The sequence below is a fragment of the Colletotrichum scovillei genome (genome assembly GCF_011075155.1).
Source record: "Colletotrichum scovillei strain TJNH1 chromosome Unknown Contig00007, whole genome shotgun sequence".
In the NCBI taxonomy this organism is placed as follows: Eukaryota; Fungi; Ascomycota; class Sordariomycetes; order Glomerellales; family Glomerellaceae; genus Colletotrichum; species Colletotrichum scovillei.
In genome coordinates, this window is record NW_023336265.1 from 1,193,966 (window position 1) to 1,208,680 (window position 14,715).

The 14,715-nt window shown below is 53.9% G+C and overlaps 3 protein-coding genes across 3 annotated transcripts; 2 read left to right on the forward strand and 1 right to left on the reverse strand.

Annotated features, from left to right (window-relative positions):
• The first annotated feature begins 131 nt into the window (after positions 1–131).
• Positions 132–3,929, forward strand: HER10_EVM0001103 (F-box domain-containing protein). The gene is made up of 4 exons (XM_035470863.1): positions 132–635; positions 692–1,032; positions 1,089–3,123; positions 3,173–3,929. The coding sequence occupies exons 1-4, from the start codon at positions 501–503 to the stop codon at positions 3,662–3,664; spliced, it is 3,003 nt and encodes a 1,000-aa protein (XP_035331196.1). The 5' UTR covers positions 132–500; the 3' UTR covers positions 3,665–3,929.
• Positions 3,930–6,000: 2,071 nt separating this feature from the next.
• Positions 6,001–7,057, reverse strand: HER10_EVM0002835 (cyclin domain-containing protein; the record flags this gene model as incomplete). The annotated part of the gene is made up of 2 exons (XM_035472529.1): positions 6,756–7,057; positions 6,001–6,696 (listed from the first exon to the last, which is right to left on the reverse strand). Exons 1-2 carry the CDS (start codon positions 6,978–6,980, stop codon positions 6,001–6,003), a joined length of 921 nt encoding a protein of 306 aa, XP_035331306.1. The 5' UTR covers positions 6,981–7,057.
• Positions 7,058–7,400: 343 nt separating this feature from the next.
• HER10_EVM0000650 (PX domain-containing protein) lies at positions 7,401–9,731 on the forward strand. The gene is made up of 3 exons (XM_035470422.1): positions 7,401–8,237; positions 8,291–8,744; positions 8,807–9,731. Exons 1-3 carry the CDS (start codon positions 7,749–7,751, stop codon positions 9,682–9,684), a joined length of 1,821 nt encoding a protein of 606 aa, XP_035331162.1. The 5' UTR covers positions 7,401–7,748; the 3' UTR covers positions 9,685–9,731.
• Positions 9,732–14,715: the final 4,984 nt, after the last annotated feature.

Sequence of the window (14,715 nt, forward strand, 5' to 3'; positions counted from 1 at the left end):
ACCACCACCACCACCACCACCACTTCCCACCGTGACGCTGCACCCTCCGCCTCCGAAGACGCCCCTCCTCCACTCCCAGTCAGTCACTCAGTCAGTCTTCTGCAAGTCGCAACTATTCTTCTGCCCTGCCCCTGCTCGCCTACCCGCGCCTAGCCTCGCTATCCATTCCATTCCCAAGTTCCTTCCCGTCCACTTGCAGCTTGCCATTGTCCGTTGTTCGTTGTCTCCATGTCTCCAAGGGTGTCTGTCTCTTCACCCTCCCCAACATAAGGCCGGCACAAGCCAATACCTGTATTTTTACATTTCCTCACGCAAAAAGAGGACAACGACAGACGTAGACCCGTCTCCGTCTTCTGTCCATTCCCACAAAGTCGCTTGCTTTCCATTCCAGTTTACTTTTAATTCCGTTTCTGGCATCCTCTTCACTGCGCCTCCGACGACCTTCCCAAGTTCCACCCATCGCGAATCGAGTTGGCGTATCCGTACTCCCCTTCCTACCTATGCGCCACACTTCGCCCACGATGGATTCACCCCAGTCTTGCGACAAGGCTACCACTACCACCTCCGAGCCCGCACCCAAACCTCTCGGCTTTCTTGACCTTCCTCCCGAGACCCAAAAGGACATCTTCAGCCATGTATGCCCTTTCCTTCCGCCTACGGCTCATGTCGCAATGTAACTGACCCCTTCTAGTGCTGCCAAAGCGACCTGATTTGCCTCTCCCTCGTCTCCAGACACTTTCGCGAACTCGCTGCCGCCCAGCTATACCGCAACTTTCACATCGTCTTTCCCGATGAAGATGATCCATCATTCGATTCACCCATCGACAGCCTGGCTGGTGGCCTCGACACCTTCGTATCGAGCGAATACGACTATGCCCAGCATCTTCGTGATATTTCCCTCGATACCCTCAGCGCGGGCGACAAGGCCGAAGCTGCATATAAGCCATACTTGTACAGCGCCAGCTGCGGCAAGTTCATGAACACATTGCTATTTCTCACCCTCAAGAATGCAAAGTCCCTCGAGACCTTCAGGTACGTAGGGTTGGCCTCCATTTGCGCATCGTCCCCGCTGACAGCTCGGACACCAGGTGGAACATCCGAGTCGAGCTAAGCCGGCCTGTGTACAAGGCGTTACACCAGATTGCGACCCTCAAGAACCTCCACATCCGAATGCAAGCCGGGCCGTCCCTCTTCGAGATCCCCCCTCCACTACCGTATTCGACGAATCTACCGCCGCCTACATCCACTCAAGGTCATTGGGACCCGTTGCCGGCCTTTTCCTCGATACCGCCCCCGCCTCCTCCTTTCGCAAGCATGTCACTGAACGTCCCGCCGCCGTACAATCCATCTTCTCTCAGTTCTCACCCACCCTTACCGCCTGCGTTGAAGCCGACGCCCCGAAGTAGGCGTAGGACGTCCGCCCACGAGCCCGCAACGTTGGGCGGGTTCCGCAAGCTGAATTCTTTGGTGGTTCTCGACATCGATACCTTGGATACAGTTACAGAGATCAAGTCATGTGTGCGCAATTCGGCGTCTACCTTGACGAAACTGAAATTGTCCTTCTCGACGTATCTTGCTCTGCAATCGCGAAAGCCGCCTCCGGACACCGATCCTGACGACTCGGACCAGGATGACGAGTTCCAAGTCGTTCCTCTTCCATCAGCGCCCGGTTGGGATGAAGCGAGTGGGCCGGCAAAAGCGTTTCGCGCGCAAGAGGAGAGGAAAAGTCAGGAGTCAGTTTTGGGCAGGATCTTTGACGTGGAGCCATTCCTGGCAAAGAAGTCACAGCATCGCAAGAGTCTGAAAGGGAAGGCCAAAATTGATAATCCGGCTAATACGCAAGAGGCTGGCTCACCCGCCGAAGCCTTCATGAACAGGTTGCGAGAGGTCTCGGGTAAACTGATGGCAAGCGTGGCGGAGGGCGATACAGATGACGGGTCAAAGCAAGAAATCCTAGAGATGATCGAGAAAGCCAGCCGGAAGTATTTGGAAGCAGAGGAGGCGAAAACGGCGACGGAGGCAGCGAGAGAGAAAGAAAACACGACATCAGCTGAAGCGTGCTCTTCCACTGGTGCGGGATCGTCGTCCGCCGCGACAACAAGCGTTCAGCCGGCGACAACTGTCGAGGTTTCGAGTGCTTCTACTGCCGGGACAGATATCAGCGCCAAGACCAAGACCACACCGGCAGCCGATTCTAACCCCGAGGATATCAACGTGGAAGAGCCCATTGCTGCTGACGAGGCTGAGGCGATCGAACGGGTTCAGGCTGTCGCTCCCGAGACGAGCTCGTCAGTTCAAGAACCTGCATCGCCTACCACGGTGCGAGCAAAGGCCGCGTTGGAAGCTCAAAAGGCGAACTTTGAAACACTGGTTGCTCGTCTACAGCACTTGTTATCCGAAGCCACAAGTCTCCAGGAGAAACTTGAGGACTTGCGAAACACGACGAGCGCTTTCGACCGGGACCACATTCGATATGCCGAGAATCAGTTGCAGGGCTTCTACCGCGATATTGAGAACGTTCGGTCCGAGCTGAATGCGACTGAAGCAGAGATTCGTGAAGTAGAGAAGCAAGTCAACGGCATAGCCACGACAGCACATAGCGAGGACGAAAGAATCAGCGAGTATATCCGGGCGACCAGAGGCGTCGCTCTGCGATCCTTTAGTGTTCACCTCATCCCAGTCAAGGCCTCTGTCTTCAAGGCAGCCATTGACGTGAGAGTGCTAAAGAGGCTGACGTTGCTAAATGTCGGCAATCAAGCTCCCATCTGGACTATGTTGACCAAGGAAAACAAGGCACAGCCGCTCCCCTTACGCAAGATCTTCACGGATAACGTGTCCATGCCTTTCCTGACATTTGCATCGCAATTGGAGCAGATCACCGAATTGTTCATGCTTGAGCGGTCGTCCAAGTACAAGCCCGAGAGCTTCGCGCCCAAGACCAATGTCATCATGGACCAGATCCGCCGTCTTGTTCTCAAGAAGCACATGCCGACACTTACTCGACTGATGATCAAGAACGATTCTCAAATGAGCTGGGATCTGGATGAGAAGGCCATGCTGCTCATTTGCAACCGCGGAAAGCATCTCGAAGAGCTTGCGGCCTCGCTTGGCATTCGCGCCATGGTACGTTATCTGAGAAGTTGTGCGTGTTCCAAACTAATCAGTCTCTTAGCACACATTCATGCAACACCTCGGAGGGCTGGTAAGCCTTCGAGCTTTAAACGTAATCTCGTTCAGAAACGATGATACCTGTGTCTGGGTGATGCGCGAGACCCGCAAGTTCCTCGTCGATAACCTTAGCCACCACCCCCACATGAAGCTCGAATGGATCTCAATCGACGATGACCGGGTTGAGCGCATCATCCGCCCACCACCACAGACCCCGGCTGCCAAAGCCGAAGAGAAGAGAAACAAGAAGGGCAAGAGTAAGCCTGCTGGCTCTGCTTTTGGCGCCTTTGGTGGCCCGGGCACCTCCACTGGCTCAGGTGCCCCGGGTAGCTTCCCACCGCTGCCTATGCCGGGATGGGAAACGGATAGCGACAGCGACGATGAAGACACCGATATAATTGCCAACACCAAGCTGGAAACCGTTGAAGGCGTCCATTTTTATGATGTTTGGGACGTCCGTATTTTCAAGAAGGAAATCATGGCCGGAAGGCTGTGAACGAAGGCCCCGAATGTTGAGGAAGAAGTTGTCAACGGAGAGCAGGAGAGAGACACGGGGCTGAAAAGAGTGTTGGAAAACCCGTGGGCTTGGAAAGAATATGTAGCAGACGAAACGGCGTTCATTGGTTTCACTTGGATGGGGTTCATATGGGCAATACCCGGCACTAAAGGGAATCAAGGCCTGGCGCATTAAGGTACGGGAAATGGGGTATTATGGGATATCTTCGGGCTGTCCCAATCTACCCATGGCGTAAAGTAGCGACCTCGTTTTTGTTCAAAGCATCATTGGGTGGGCTTACATTGCCCCCTTGCCATGTTCATATCATACACCAGTCAATTGTGAGATGTGTGTAGAGTTTGCTATGACATATTGGTCTCCTATCGCAAGCCCCATCCATCCATCTCAGTATCCCAACACTCTGTTCTTAAGTCCGGCCCGTCTCTCCAGAATCCATCTTAACCTCGATATCGAAAGTCAGGCTCTCTCTCTCTCTCTCTCTCTCTCTCTCTCTCTCTCTCTCTCTCTCTCTCTCTCTCTCTCTCTCTCTCTCTCTATCCCTCTCTCTCGTGTGTAGTCCCCGCCAAGGACGTGCCTCATTAATCTCAGTAATACTCATCATCTGCTCTATCTTCTTGATACTCTTCTCCATAACCGTGATATCGGTATTTCGACTTGTGAGGCTTGTGTGAGGAAATGGAGTCGGTGACCTTATGTGTGAGGATTGTGTAGATACAGGCGAGTGGGACGTTGTGAGAGAGCTAGATGCGGTAGACCTCGAAGCTGTACTGATCAGTCAGGATTTACTTTGGCCCCTTCGATGAGGTTGGTGATGACGAGTTTAGTTATGAGGTGGGTGAGGTTGGTGATGATGGGCATTTTGGAAGAGTGTGGTATTGAAGTTTAGGGAGGGCGGGTTGCGTTGTACGTTGACCAGGGATCGGGGATCGGGGAGGTTGTTGATCAGAGAAGGTATGTGTGAGTGAGGGAATGCCTCAGTAGATTAAATGAGAGTTGGAGGAGGTATGAAGACTGAAAGGATAAGAGGTAGGAGTCTGGAGTTGAGCTGATAGAAAGGTATGTGGCATGTGATCGGAAACTCCATGGCGAATGCCTTTTACTTATCTGGCGCGCCTGGGTATCAGAGAACCCTTTGAACAGACGTTGGAGTTTTGGAATCACAGGTGTATGTAGGCTCTATACTCGTGCCTCCAAATGATGGTATCCTAGATGCCTTCCCTTGGCCCGGATGAGAGATGGCTTTCATTGTGACATCAATTTGAAGATAAGGGGTCTTTGAGTGACAGGCAGGTGGGCAAGTCGGAAGAATGCCGCACCACCACTCCTCGTACCGTGGTCTCTGTTGTTCGTCCACAGCCATTTAAATGCTCTTCTTTCCTGATCATCAGAGGTCTGAGAATTGTTAGTAGGTTCATTGGTTTGGGAGCCTATAGGCTGTGGAAGTAAAGAGTATAGATGTTCCAGATAGTGAAAGAATTCCGTCCAGAAGAGGAAGGGGTAGAGAAAGAATTCGCAAACGGTATAGTTACACATGTCAACCATTCATCATAATACTCATGCTAGGGTCGGCACGTTCTCACATTTGTAGCCTATCGACGGAGGCTGTAGGAGGCAATTCTTGCTGGCCGAAGAATATCGTACAATCTAGTCTACCTACTTAGGAGTGCGCCTTCTGTTGAGGTACTGGAAGGGGAAAAAATAAAATAAGATTCCATCATGGGGAATCGAACAAAAAATTAAGCGATTGTTCGACTTGGCTCTGGAAGAACGGGTTCCACTGGCGCCCCCTTAGCCCCTCGGCCAAGTGTCCCAATTCACTTGTATTGATGGTGAGTAGAGATGAAAATAGACCCAAGTACCCTCTTCGCTTTCACAGTGTATTGTATTCGCTAGGATGAATATACGTGTGTGCACCGGACCGCTTGCTCACCCTAAGTTGCTGCCATTCAAGGAGTACATGTTCGCATTATATGGCTGGGATGTACACATAGCTGGTAATCTGAAAGACACCATTAGAGCTACAGTACTATCGGTTTATTACTGAAGTAGATCAAACCGTCCCTTTGCATTGTTCACTTGTCTGTCTTCTCAAATCAAGCATGGCATCAAATACCACCCTCAACTGCCTGCTGGCCAGGGTGTAGAGGGAGAAAGCTACTACCGTCGTATTGCGATACTTCGCTCCCCCATCAACTGTCAAGTAACACTGAAGTTGGGATAGGATACAGTATAGATCAGGGGGTGACATAATAAGTCAGATTTTTGTTTGGGTATCAATCTCCTCTCCTTAAAGCCGCCAGCAGTTCGACGCTATTCTATGCCGCTTTCTGGTCCATAAGCGCCATGATCTCATCTTCCTCATCCCCTTCACCAGCCCTCCTCCTAGCTTCCCTCTCAATCCCAACTCTGGTAGTCATACCACCAGCAAGCATCCCAGTCTCCTTCACCCCTCTAACCCACCCCTCGAGACTCCTCATCCCCACGACAAGGAAACCGAGCTCCTCCCTCTCGACATCAAAAACCTCCCACCACGCCACCTCGGGCATCTTGGCCCCTGCCTCCCGTGCGGCGATATACACCGCCGCCGTCGCGAGCGCGTTGGGCTGGTGCGTCAAATACAGCATCTGCGGGCTCAACAGCGCCGTGTTGAGGTGCGCGACCACCCGGCCCGCCACCTGCGCCCTCGGCTTCCCGAGGAAGTCGAGCGCCTGGAGATACGTCACGGCCAGCGCGTGCGGCAGCGCCACGGCCGTGTCGAAACTCAGGGCCCATAGGATCCGTGCCTCGGCCGCCAGCATCCGCGTCTGGAAGGCGGCGTACTCGCCTTCTGTCTGGTAGTACGTCGTTGGGTCCGGGCGGGGGCGCTTTTTCTGGTCGTCGTCTGGTGGCTCGCCGCGGAAGAGGGTGGAGGCTGGGGAGAGGAGGTAGGCGTATACGTTTGAGACGTCTCGTGTTGAGCGTGGGAGGGGGCCCATTTTGGCGACTAGGTAGAGGGCTGCGGCGGAGACGTCCTGGAGATCTTGTTAGTGGGAGCTGAGATGCTGTGTGGAATTCGTTGCTTGCGACTCACGCTGAATTCTCCTGCCATTGGCGACTCGACGAGCCAGTATCGCGCCAGCAAGACGTTTGCCTGTGCCGTTGTCGATTGCGGCAGGTCGAGTAGCACACCGGCGGCCTGTGTTAGGCACTGCGTCGCATAGAATATGACATCCTGGAGGTCGGCCGGTAGTGAGCTGAAGGAATTGCGCTTGTAGAGCTGCTCGGCCGTGGCCAAGGTGTTGGTCATATGCGCCATGGTTTGCGCCCTCGATATGCCGTCGTCTCGGTGGTATTTTCACCTTGTCAAGGTAGCAATCGCCAAATAACCGTCGTCGCAAGGCTGTGAAGAGTGTCGAAGTTTCGAGGTTGCTGGGATTCCGGTGTCCCTATTGGTCAAAGCTGAGAGCTGTCAGGGTAAGTTAGGCGCGATGTCTGCCGCGCGTGTGTCGTCACTTTTCCCAAGGAGAGACAGAACCCGGCCGGAAACAACTGGAGGCGCACCTTTCTTCGGTGCTTAGGTAGGCTGGCCCGAGCTTCTTCTTCCAGGTTGCGACCAGAGGACGTGGGGACGCTAAGCCGAAGCGGAGGCTGAGTGGGGCTGCGCTGCTTCGCGGGCTTTGGGTACTACTAGGCTCTGTGGCTCTCCGGCGTACCTGAGGCTTTGAACTTGCGGTGGTTACGAACCAATTCAAGGCAGCTGCGTGGAGAAAAGGTCCCCCGGCCTTCTGGACTTCACGCTCGCATCCCGCCTCAGCTTGCGAACGACACGAGAGCGATTATACGGGCCATCATCTACACACCCGGACCACTATCCTTCGGCCCACGACAAGCACTGTTGCATTCCGACACTGGTCAATGGATGGGCTCATGTGCCGAATCCCCAAATAACCATCTACACCCGTTCCCTCTTCCCCGCATCGGCTTTGTCGGCCAGTCGTGATCCGTCCAAGCAACCCGACGACATCATCGATCGCACCCTTCGCAGACGACGAACGACGACGACGATAACGAGACCACCGTAGCCATGGATTACAGCGCCTCCATCCACGAAGAGAGCGGCGCATCGCCCTGGGGAAACTCCCCAGGCTCCTCGCCCCGGCCCAACCAGACCAACTTCTCATCGCTTGGTGCTGACCTCGGCGGCGACCCGGCCGGATCCCCCTTCACCTACTCACCGAGCCCCGGCAACGCAACGCCGCAAGACCACCAGGAGGGCTTTGGCGGCGAGCAGCAGTACAGACGACCAGACACCGCAAGCAGCACCCAGTCGACCACCGAGGTGGAAACACAGGAGTCGAGGACCGAAATAGGCTCAGAAGCCCGCTCCAGCGGCGATGGTCCGGGGCCTGAGCTGCCTCAAAAGTCGCAAGAACAAGGTGGCCCCGCGGCCGCGGGCGGTCAGGCTCAACAACAGCCGCGCAAGCCTCAGCAGCCTCAGTTCAGGCTACAGGCCAAGATCACCGGCCTCGAGCGCACCGGGAAGAAGGACCCCATCTTGCGGTTCGATGTTCATGTAAGTAGCAAATCCCCTAATGCGGTGGAAGTTAATTGTCTAACACGCCGTAGACCAACCTCCCGCGGTTCCGCACCACGCAGTACCGCGACGTGCGTCGTTTCCATTCCGAATTCGTCAAGCTTGCGGAGCACCTGATTTCAGCCAACCCGGAATGCCTGGTGCCTACCGTACCGCCCGCCGTAACTTCGGCCGGCGCTGGCACGGACGAGGACGAAGCCCGCGTCAAGGCCTTATTACAACGGTGGTTCAACTACGTGTGCAGCAACGAAGTCCTTATGAGGGACGATGAGATGGTCCTCTTCGTTGAGAGCGATTTCGGTTACAGCCCCATGGTCAAGATGAAGCAGCCGGCGACGGGTGTGCGCAGAAAGATTCTGAAGCAGTTTGCACCCCCGCCGGACGACACTCCGGAGCTCCAGGAGGCTCGTCCGATTGTCAAGCTCTTCTACCTTGGGACCATGGATGCCGGCCACAAGGTCGATAAGCTCGTCAAGTCTCGTCGAGGTAAGTCCAACGTCAATCCTTCCCAACAACGCGCGGGCATTTGCAGGTCTGATACCACCTAGGTCTGGGATTGGCTGAATCCGACTTTGGCGTCAAGCTCGGCTCCATGCATATCCAAGAGCCCCATCAGGGTCTCGCCAATGCCTATCGTAAGTTGGGCAAGATCGTACAAACCGTCGGTGATTACCACGCGGCGCAAGCTACTGCGGAAGCCACCACCATTGGTGATCCTTTCCAGTACCACTCCCAGGACTCATTTGTGGTCAAGGAGTCCCTCACAAACCGCCAAATCCTCATTCGCGAATTCCTCCAGGCACAAGAGAACACACGTAGCAAGCTCAATGCCGCCGATCGTCTGAAGGCGAGCTCCAACGTAAGACGCGAGAAGGTCGATGAGGCCATTACAGCCCTCGATGACGCCCGCCAAAACGAGACCTACCTCTACCAAAAGACGACTCGTGTCACGCAAAATCTCGTACAGGAGCGCCGAAAGTGGTTCGCAAGGACTGCAGCGGATCTTCGGCTCAGCATCAGAGAATATGTCATTCGCGAGATTGAAGCGGAGCGACGTGCCCTCGCCGTCCTCGAGAGCGTGAGACCAGACATCCGCGCCATTGACGCATCTGGCGGTCTGAGTCGACTTGGACGCGAGGCTCACCCTCCCGTCAGAAGAGCCAGCGTGGCAGCCAGCCAAGGTCCCAAGGGTGATGCATGGAGCGGTGTTCCACGACGCACCGACACGCTCAACCGTAGCGTGTCTGGCAGTCTTATGGGCGTCCCCGAGGACGGTGAGGGCGACGACGGCCAGGGTGCAGGGCAGAACAAGGGCCTCGGCGCAGCAGGCGGCCGGGCAAGCCTGTCCGGTGTGGCAGAGGAGGACGACGAGGACCGAGTGGATGCGAGAAATGCGGCGAGCCGATTGGCGACCAGCACTTTCTGATCGAGTCGACCTTTGTTTGTGAGGTGCGGATGAACGGGCGATGCCGCTACTCGGAGGGAGGGGAGGGGAGGGAGGAGGGGGAAATCCTTGGACCGAGACCTTTTTGTACCCAGGGGGGGGCTTTCGGGGCAGGCACTTCTTTTCTCTCCCAAAAAAGCTCGTATGATGTGTAATGTTGTATCCGTCCTGTTTGTGCTCCCATACACATAGATTCCCAAAGTATGAGCCTTGCTGTTTTTGTCACTATGGTTTTTTTCTCCTCTGCGTTTGACTATCTGATGTGTATGGCTGCATCGGGCGTGAGATTGACTTTGCCAGCCGGTCTGTGAGAGACAACATTGGGAGAGAAAAGGTCTCGTTGGGAGGTGACATATGGCGATGACTGACAGGATGCAAGCGTCACGATGAGATTCTCAATGGATGGCTCGGCGTGCGTGTGCCGGTGGCGGTAGGCGGTGAAACGTAACTCTGCCTCGAGGCACCTTGAGTGAATGCACCTCGAGGTTGAGGTAGGCTGAGGAAAGTGTCTTGATTGTGACGCAAAAGCAGGAGGGAGAGAGCAACAAGTGATTGGAAGGTGGGTTGCGTTTTTTTTTTTTTTGCAGCCATTCATGTTCAATACACACCGAGAAATGCACCGGAGCATGTTGTGCTTCCCATGCGATATACTTTCTCCTTCACCCACTTACTGTGTCGTCGACATCCCATCTCGTAGCGGTTGCAGTAGAGGCACATTGGTAGAAAATGGTATGTAAAATGCGAAATACACATGCGTGTGGGAGACGTCGTGTTTCCCCCTCACTCACCGACTCAATGAATCAGATCCCAATTTCACCCCGGTTTCGGCTTCCGGGGGTCTCAATGGTCTTTTGTTTTGGCCTGCCATTGCTCGGGAAGTGGACGTTGCTGTCTGTTGGCTTGGCTTGGATTCGGTCGATTGGCGGTGAGGTGTGTGAGTCAAGGTATGGAAAGGCAGGCTATATTATACGCCCGGGGGAGTTACGCGGATGCGGATGCGGAAGCGCAATGTGGGTGGGTGTAGGTGAGTTTTATTATAGTACGGCTGCTGTTGCTGCGAATGGATGGCAGATTGGCTGAAATGCACATGCTAGCTTCGCACTGGAAAAGGGGGCAAGATTCACATATTGCTTCGTTTGATACAAGGTAATTGAGCGACGATTGAGGCGGTGGCTGCAGGTGAGATGTCTTCGATTTGATGGTGGTGTTCTGTTCGTATATTGTTCTTCTATTGGGCACCCGGACGCCTTCGACCATTTTGAGTGCCCCCTCCTCCTCGCATCATTCACGATCTTATTACCTCCAGAAACAAAAAATGTTTGTGTTTCGTGCTTTGGAGGTTGATTCATGGGGTAGCGAACCAATCGCCGCCTGGGATCAAGGACCTTACATTGGCTGATGAAGTCCTTTTCAGCGGTCTGAGAAATGTCTTGGATGCATCGTGCCATGGCGATATTCCTATGCAATGTAGTTCACCGTTGAAACTCTAAAAGCATGCCGAGGAAAGCTGAATGAAGCTGATCGGGTCTCATGTTGCTTTTCAGCTTATATGGGCGTTGGTACTTCTCTCCCCTACCCGAAATATGCAGCGTTTCCGCGTTGCCATACTAGCTAGACTTTCCTGTTCACTAAGGTAGATTACGGCGAAAATCTGGCGGCCTACCTGACAGACGCTGTCTGTCAGCGTGAGTTTCTGGAACGGAGGCGTCAGCCAGTTTTCTCTTTCTAATCTATCTGGCATTCTTGTCAGCGATGCGAGCAGTGTTTCACTCGATTCCAGAGATCCGGTAGACACCCTCGCTGACATGCCTGAGCAGACAATGTACATGCGGAGAGGCCATGGCCTAGTGAGGTCGCATCGAGCTATGCTTCCCCAGTCGTCCCATTCGGCTTTTGGGATGGAAAACTTGCATCGAGATCAATAGCCGTCCGGAAGCAAGGTCAATACTCGGCAACTACGTCGGCAGGCGCCAATAGCCAGACATCTATCTGCCTTGGAGCTGAAGCCTGAGGTTTGGAGAAAACCGCCGGTAATGTGATTCCAGGCGCCGCTGGCAAGTGACCCTCATCCTCCATACTGCAATGACTCGATTCCATGCGGCTCAGAAGAAAAGAGTTACTACCCTAGATATGTCAATGCCGTCCATTGGTAGACCGGATAACAATTCCGTGGACCGTGTCACTTGGTATGGCTGCTGTCACTGGTGATATCAGAGAACTGACCAGACTTTCGTCCCGAAGCTGCTCACGCTCGTCTTCAGCGACATCATTGTACCAACGCCTTCCCATGAGATGACGTGACGGGCGTCTCTCTTCTTCTTTCGCATACCGAGGAGGGGACAGCTTGCTCATCAGTATCACGTACACCCAGGTAAGGCCTCGCGCATGGGTTCTTTTCAGGTAGACATGACGAAGAGCTCCACTCGACACTCCTTTGCATGGGCCCTAGGTGATGCCATGAGTTCCGATTGCGTGAGCATGCAGGGTTTCTCCGAATTGGAAAATTGTCTCCAATTTTTGTTTCGCAGTGGGTATCTGCTGGCCACCGTTGAATGTGATACCCAAGCAGCCTGCGGTTGCGGATATGCGAGATTCTTGACACTTTCAATATTAAGCCCTGACTGAGTCGTCAGACTAACCAGCTCCTGGTTCATCCCGCATCTGCCTCACGGCAGAGGAGTAGATCTTGCCGTGTTGAGGATTGCAATGTCGGCTCAGGCTCTCCGTGTGATAGTACACTTGGAGATCACTCGTTTGGGATTCAGTAGAGTAGTGAGTGTGCCTTCAAACATCTGGTGCGCCTCAGAGATGCGGGCGCCGTACATGCCAGTGCTTTCGACAGGAACAGTAATCGGGTGATCATTTCAGCTCTCGAATGTGTCTCCAAGTTTGCTGAGCCCAGAAGATGACGTTGATATCTCGCACTGGTCCTTGCCATCAAGAGAAGCACTGTCGCGTTCATGCAGGGAAATGTGTACGAGTGGTACTGAGGTTGAGTCGATCAGCTTCAAACGACTTTATCCAACACCCATGACATTTTTGTTCAGGCGAGGTATAGCCAGGGGCTGCGACTCGGTTACTACGCCATATCAAAACAGGCGCATTGCCACCGACCTCGTCGGAAAACTGTGATATGCCAGCTCTCTTTTTGCAGATGCTTCGCCGTTGAGGCAATACAGCCTGAGCAAGCTGGAAGGCCGCAGTCTCTATCATTAGTCTGACTTGACAAATAAATGCAGTGGGCCGAAATCCGGGCAGGGTTTTGCATGCCGACTGCGGATGCGTCAGAAGTTGCGGATCAGGATAAGGTACGGTCATCCATGAATTTTAGGTACTCATGGGCTTTCGAGGACTTACAAGGGTTGGGGTCAGGACCAGCCATGCGCAGCGCCTCGCTATAGGACCGGTAAAATGGAGGTGCACATGCAGTGTATCCGCATACCATCAGTCGGAGAACTTGGAACCAACCACTCGATCAGGTTGGCGCAGACTCGAGCGCTGACAGAATTCAGGTAAAGGAGCAGCAGTTGCAGTGCCTTCGATATAGGCTGTCATAGACGTTTTGGTCGATGGAGTAATATCAAAATGAAGTCGAGGCCCGAGGAACGCTGTCTGGCACCGAGGGCGTCACGATGAGAAGGCCTTTTCTGGACCGTTTCAAGAAAGTACTGAATTCTTGGAGGACGCATTGCTTCCGACATGATCTGGTTCGGCCGGTTAGAGCCTCGGCATCGTGTTCTTGTGCCGTCTTTTGATACTAAAATCCATTGTTGCAAGGATAGGTGTAGGCAAGGCCCTTGAAGGCCCCGTCAACTAAGCCGGGGTCCAACAGATGGGGCCTTCGGTCCATGTCCCTCCCCTCAGAGGAATCCACTGGGGGTCTTTGCCGCCGCGGTCAGTGGACTGGAGGGCATACCATCACAGCGGACCCTGACGTGCAGGATTGAGTGCGCAGCTCAATCTGAGGATATGAGCTCTGTGAAGAGACTTGGCGTTCAGTAGGTTTTTGCAACCGCCGGAAGCAAGGCGCAATAATGAAGTTCCCATATCCATGGCAAGAAAGAGCAGCTGGTCAACAGCGGCTGTTCAGCAGTGTCTCTCTAGCTGTCAACTTGCTGGTCTTCTCAAGCGATCGACGGAGAAAATGGTTCGATGTCGCGAACCATGACGCTTCGCTAGCTGGGACGGGTGATGGCCTCCAACGACCGGCAGCATCCTCATTCCGCGGAACGAACGGGATGTGCGCCACCGTCGGCTAGGGCAGGGAACGATAGATGCTCAGCCGTGCCGGACAGCATACAAGAGAGCGACGAGGGATGAGCGATCATGAGCACCGAAGCTGGTATAAGGGCGATGGCTCCAATTCTAGAACGTATCCGACGGCTGGTTGATAGGACGGTTCGGCCAAGACGACGGAATGCAGGCGGCAATAACAACCATGCAGCGTCGTACGTATATGGCCGCGGAGGGAGGGGAGCTCAATGTGCCAAAGCTGCAGATTCGCTCCATTTCAGGACGAAAGGTTTGACAGAATGGCATAACGTGTCTTCAGGCGGAACCGAAGGTGCTGAAGTACGGACGGATGAAGGCGGGCGGCACAGATAATGTGCAGCAGAGGAAAGGAAAGAGGTACTCCGTAGACGATGTAAGTAGACAAGGAAGGTCCCTACCTTGGCACCCCGCCATCCGAACTGTTGCGTGATTATGTAATTTCGAGGAAATCACGAAGGTGCCCTTATCCGAACCTTCTCTTCCTTCAATCAGACAAGATCGGTGCACAGAAATCAGAAAGTGCAAACTTGGAACCCGGAAGAGAGGCAACCAGGGATCGTGAGAGGCAAGAGGGAAACCTAAAAAGTCAATCTTTGAATTTCTCCGCAATTCTTCCTCACCAACTACTTGTCTTAAGCTATCTTGGACTCGATCACACCTTAATCTGCCTCCGTCGATGCAAATTCGAAGTTTACAACATTTCGCCTGCTCTACTTTAGTTCTAACCACCAAATTCGCATA

Excerpts from the sequence above, each read along its gene's own strand:
- HER10_EVM0000650 (XM_035470422.1), top strand. The coding sequence starts at position 7,749 with ATGGATTACAGCGCCTCCATCCACGAAGAGAGCGGCGCATCGCCCTGG. Across the intron at positions 8,238-8,290 it reads TCTTGCGGTTCGATGTTCAT|ACCAACCTCCCGCGGTTCCG; the intron begins GTAAGTAGCAAA and ends AACACGCCGTAG. Across the intron at positions 8,745-8,806 it reads GCTCGTCAAGTCTCGTCGAG|GTCTGGGATTGGCTGAATCC; the intron begins GTAAGTCCAACG and ends GATACCACCTAG.
- HER10_EVM0001103 (XM_035470863.1), top strand. The coding sequence starts at position 501 with ATGCGCCACACTTCGCCCACGATGGATTCACCCCAGTCTTGCGACAAG. Across the intron at positions 636-691 it reads AAAAGGACATCTTCAGCCAT|TGCTGCCAAAGCGACCTGAT; the intron begins GTATGCCCTTTC and ends GACCCCTTCTAG. Across the intron at positions 1,033-1,088 it reads AAGTCCCTCGAGACCTTCAG|GTGGAACATCCGAGTCGAGC; the intron begins GTACGTAGGGTT and ends CTCGGACACCAG.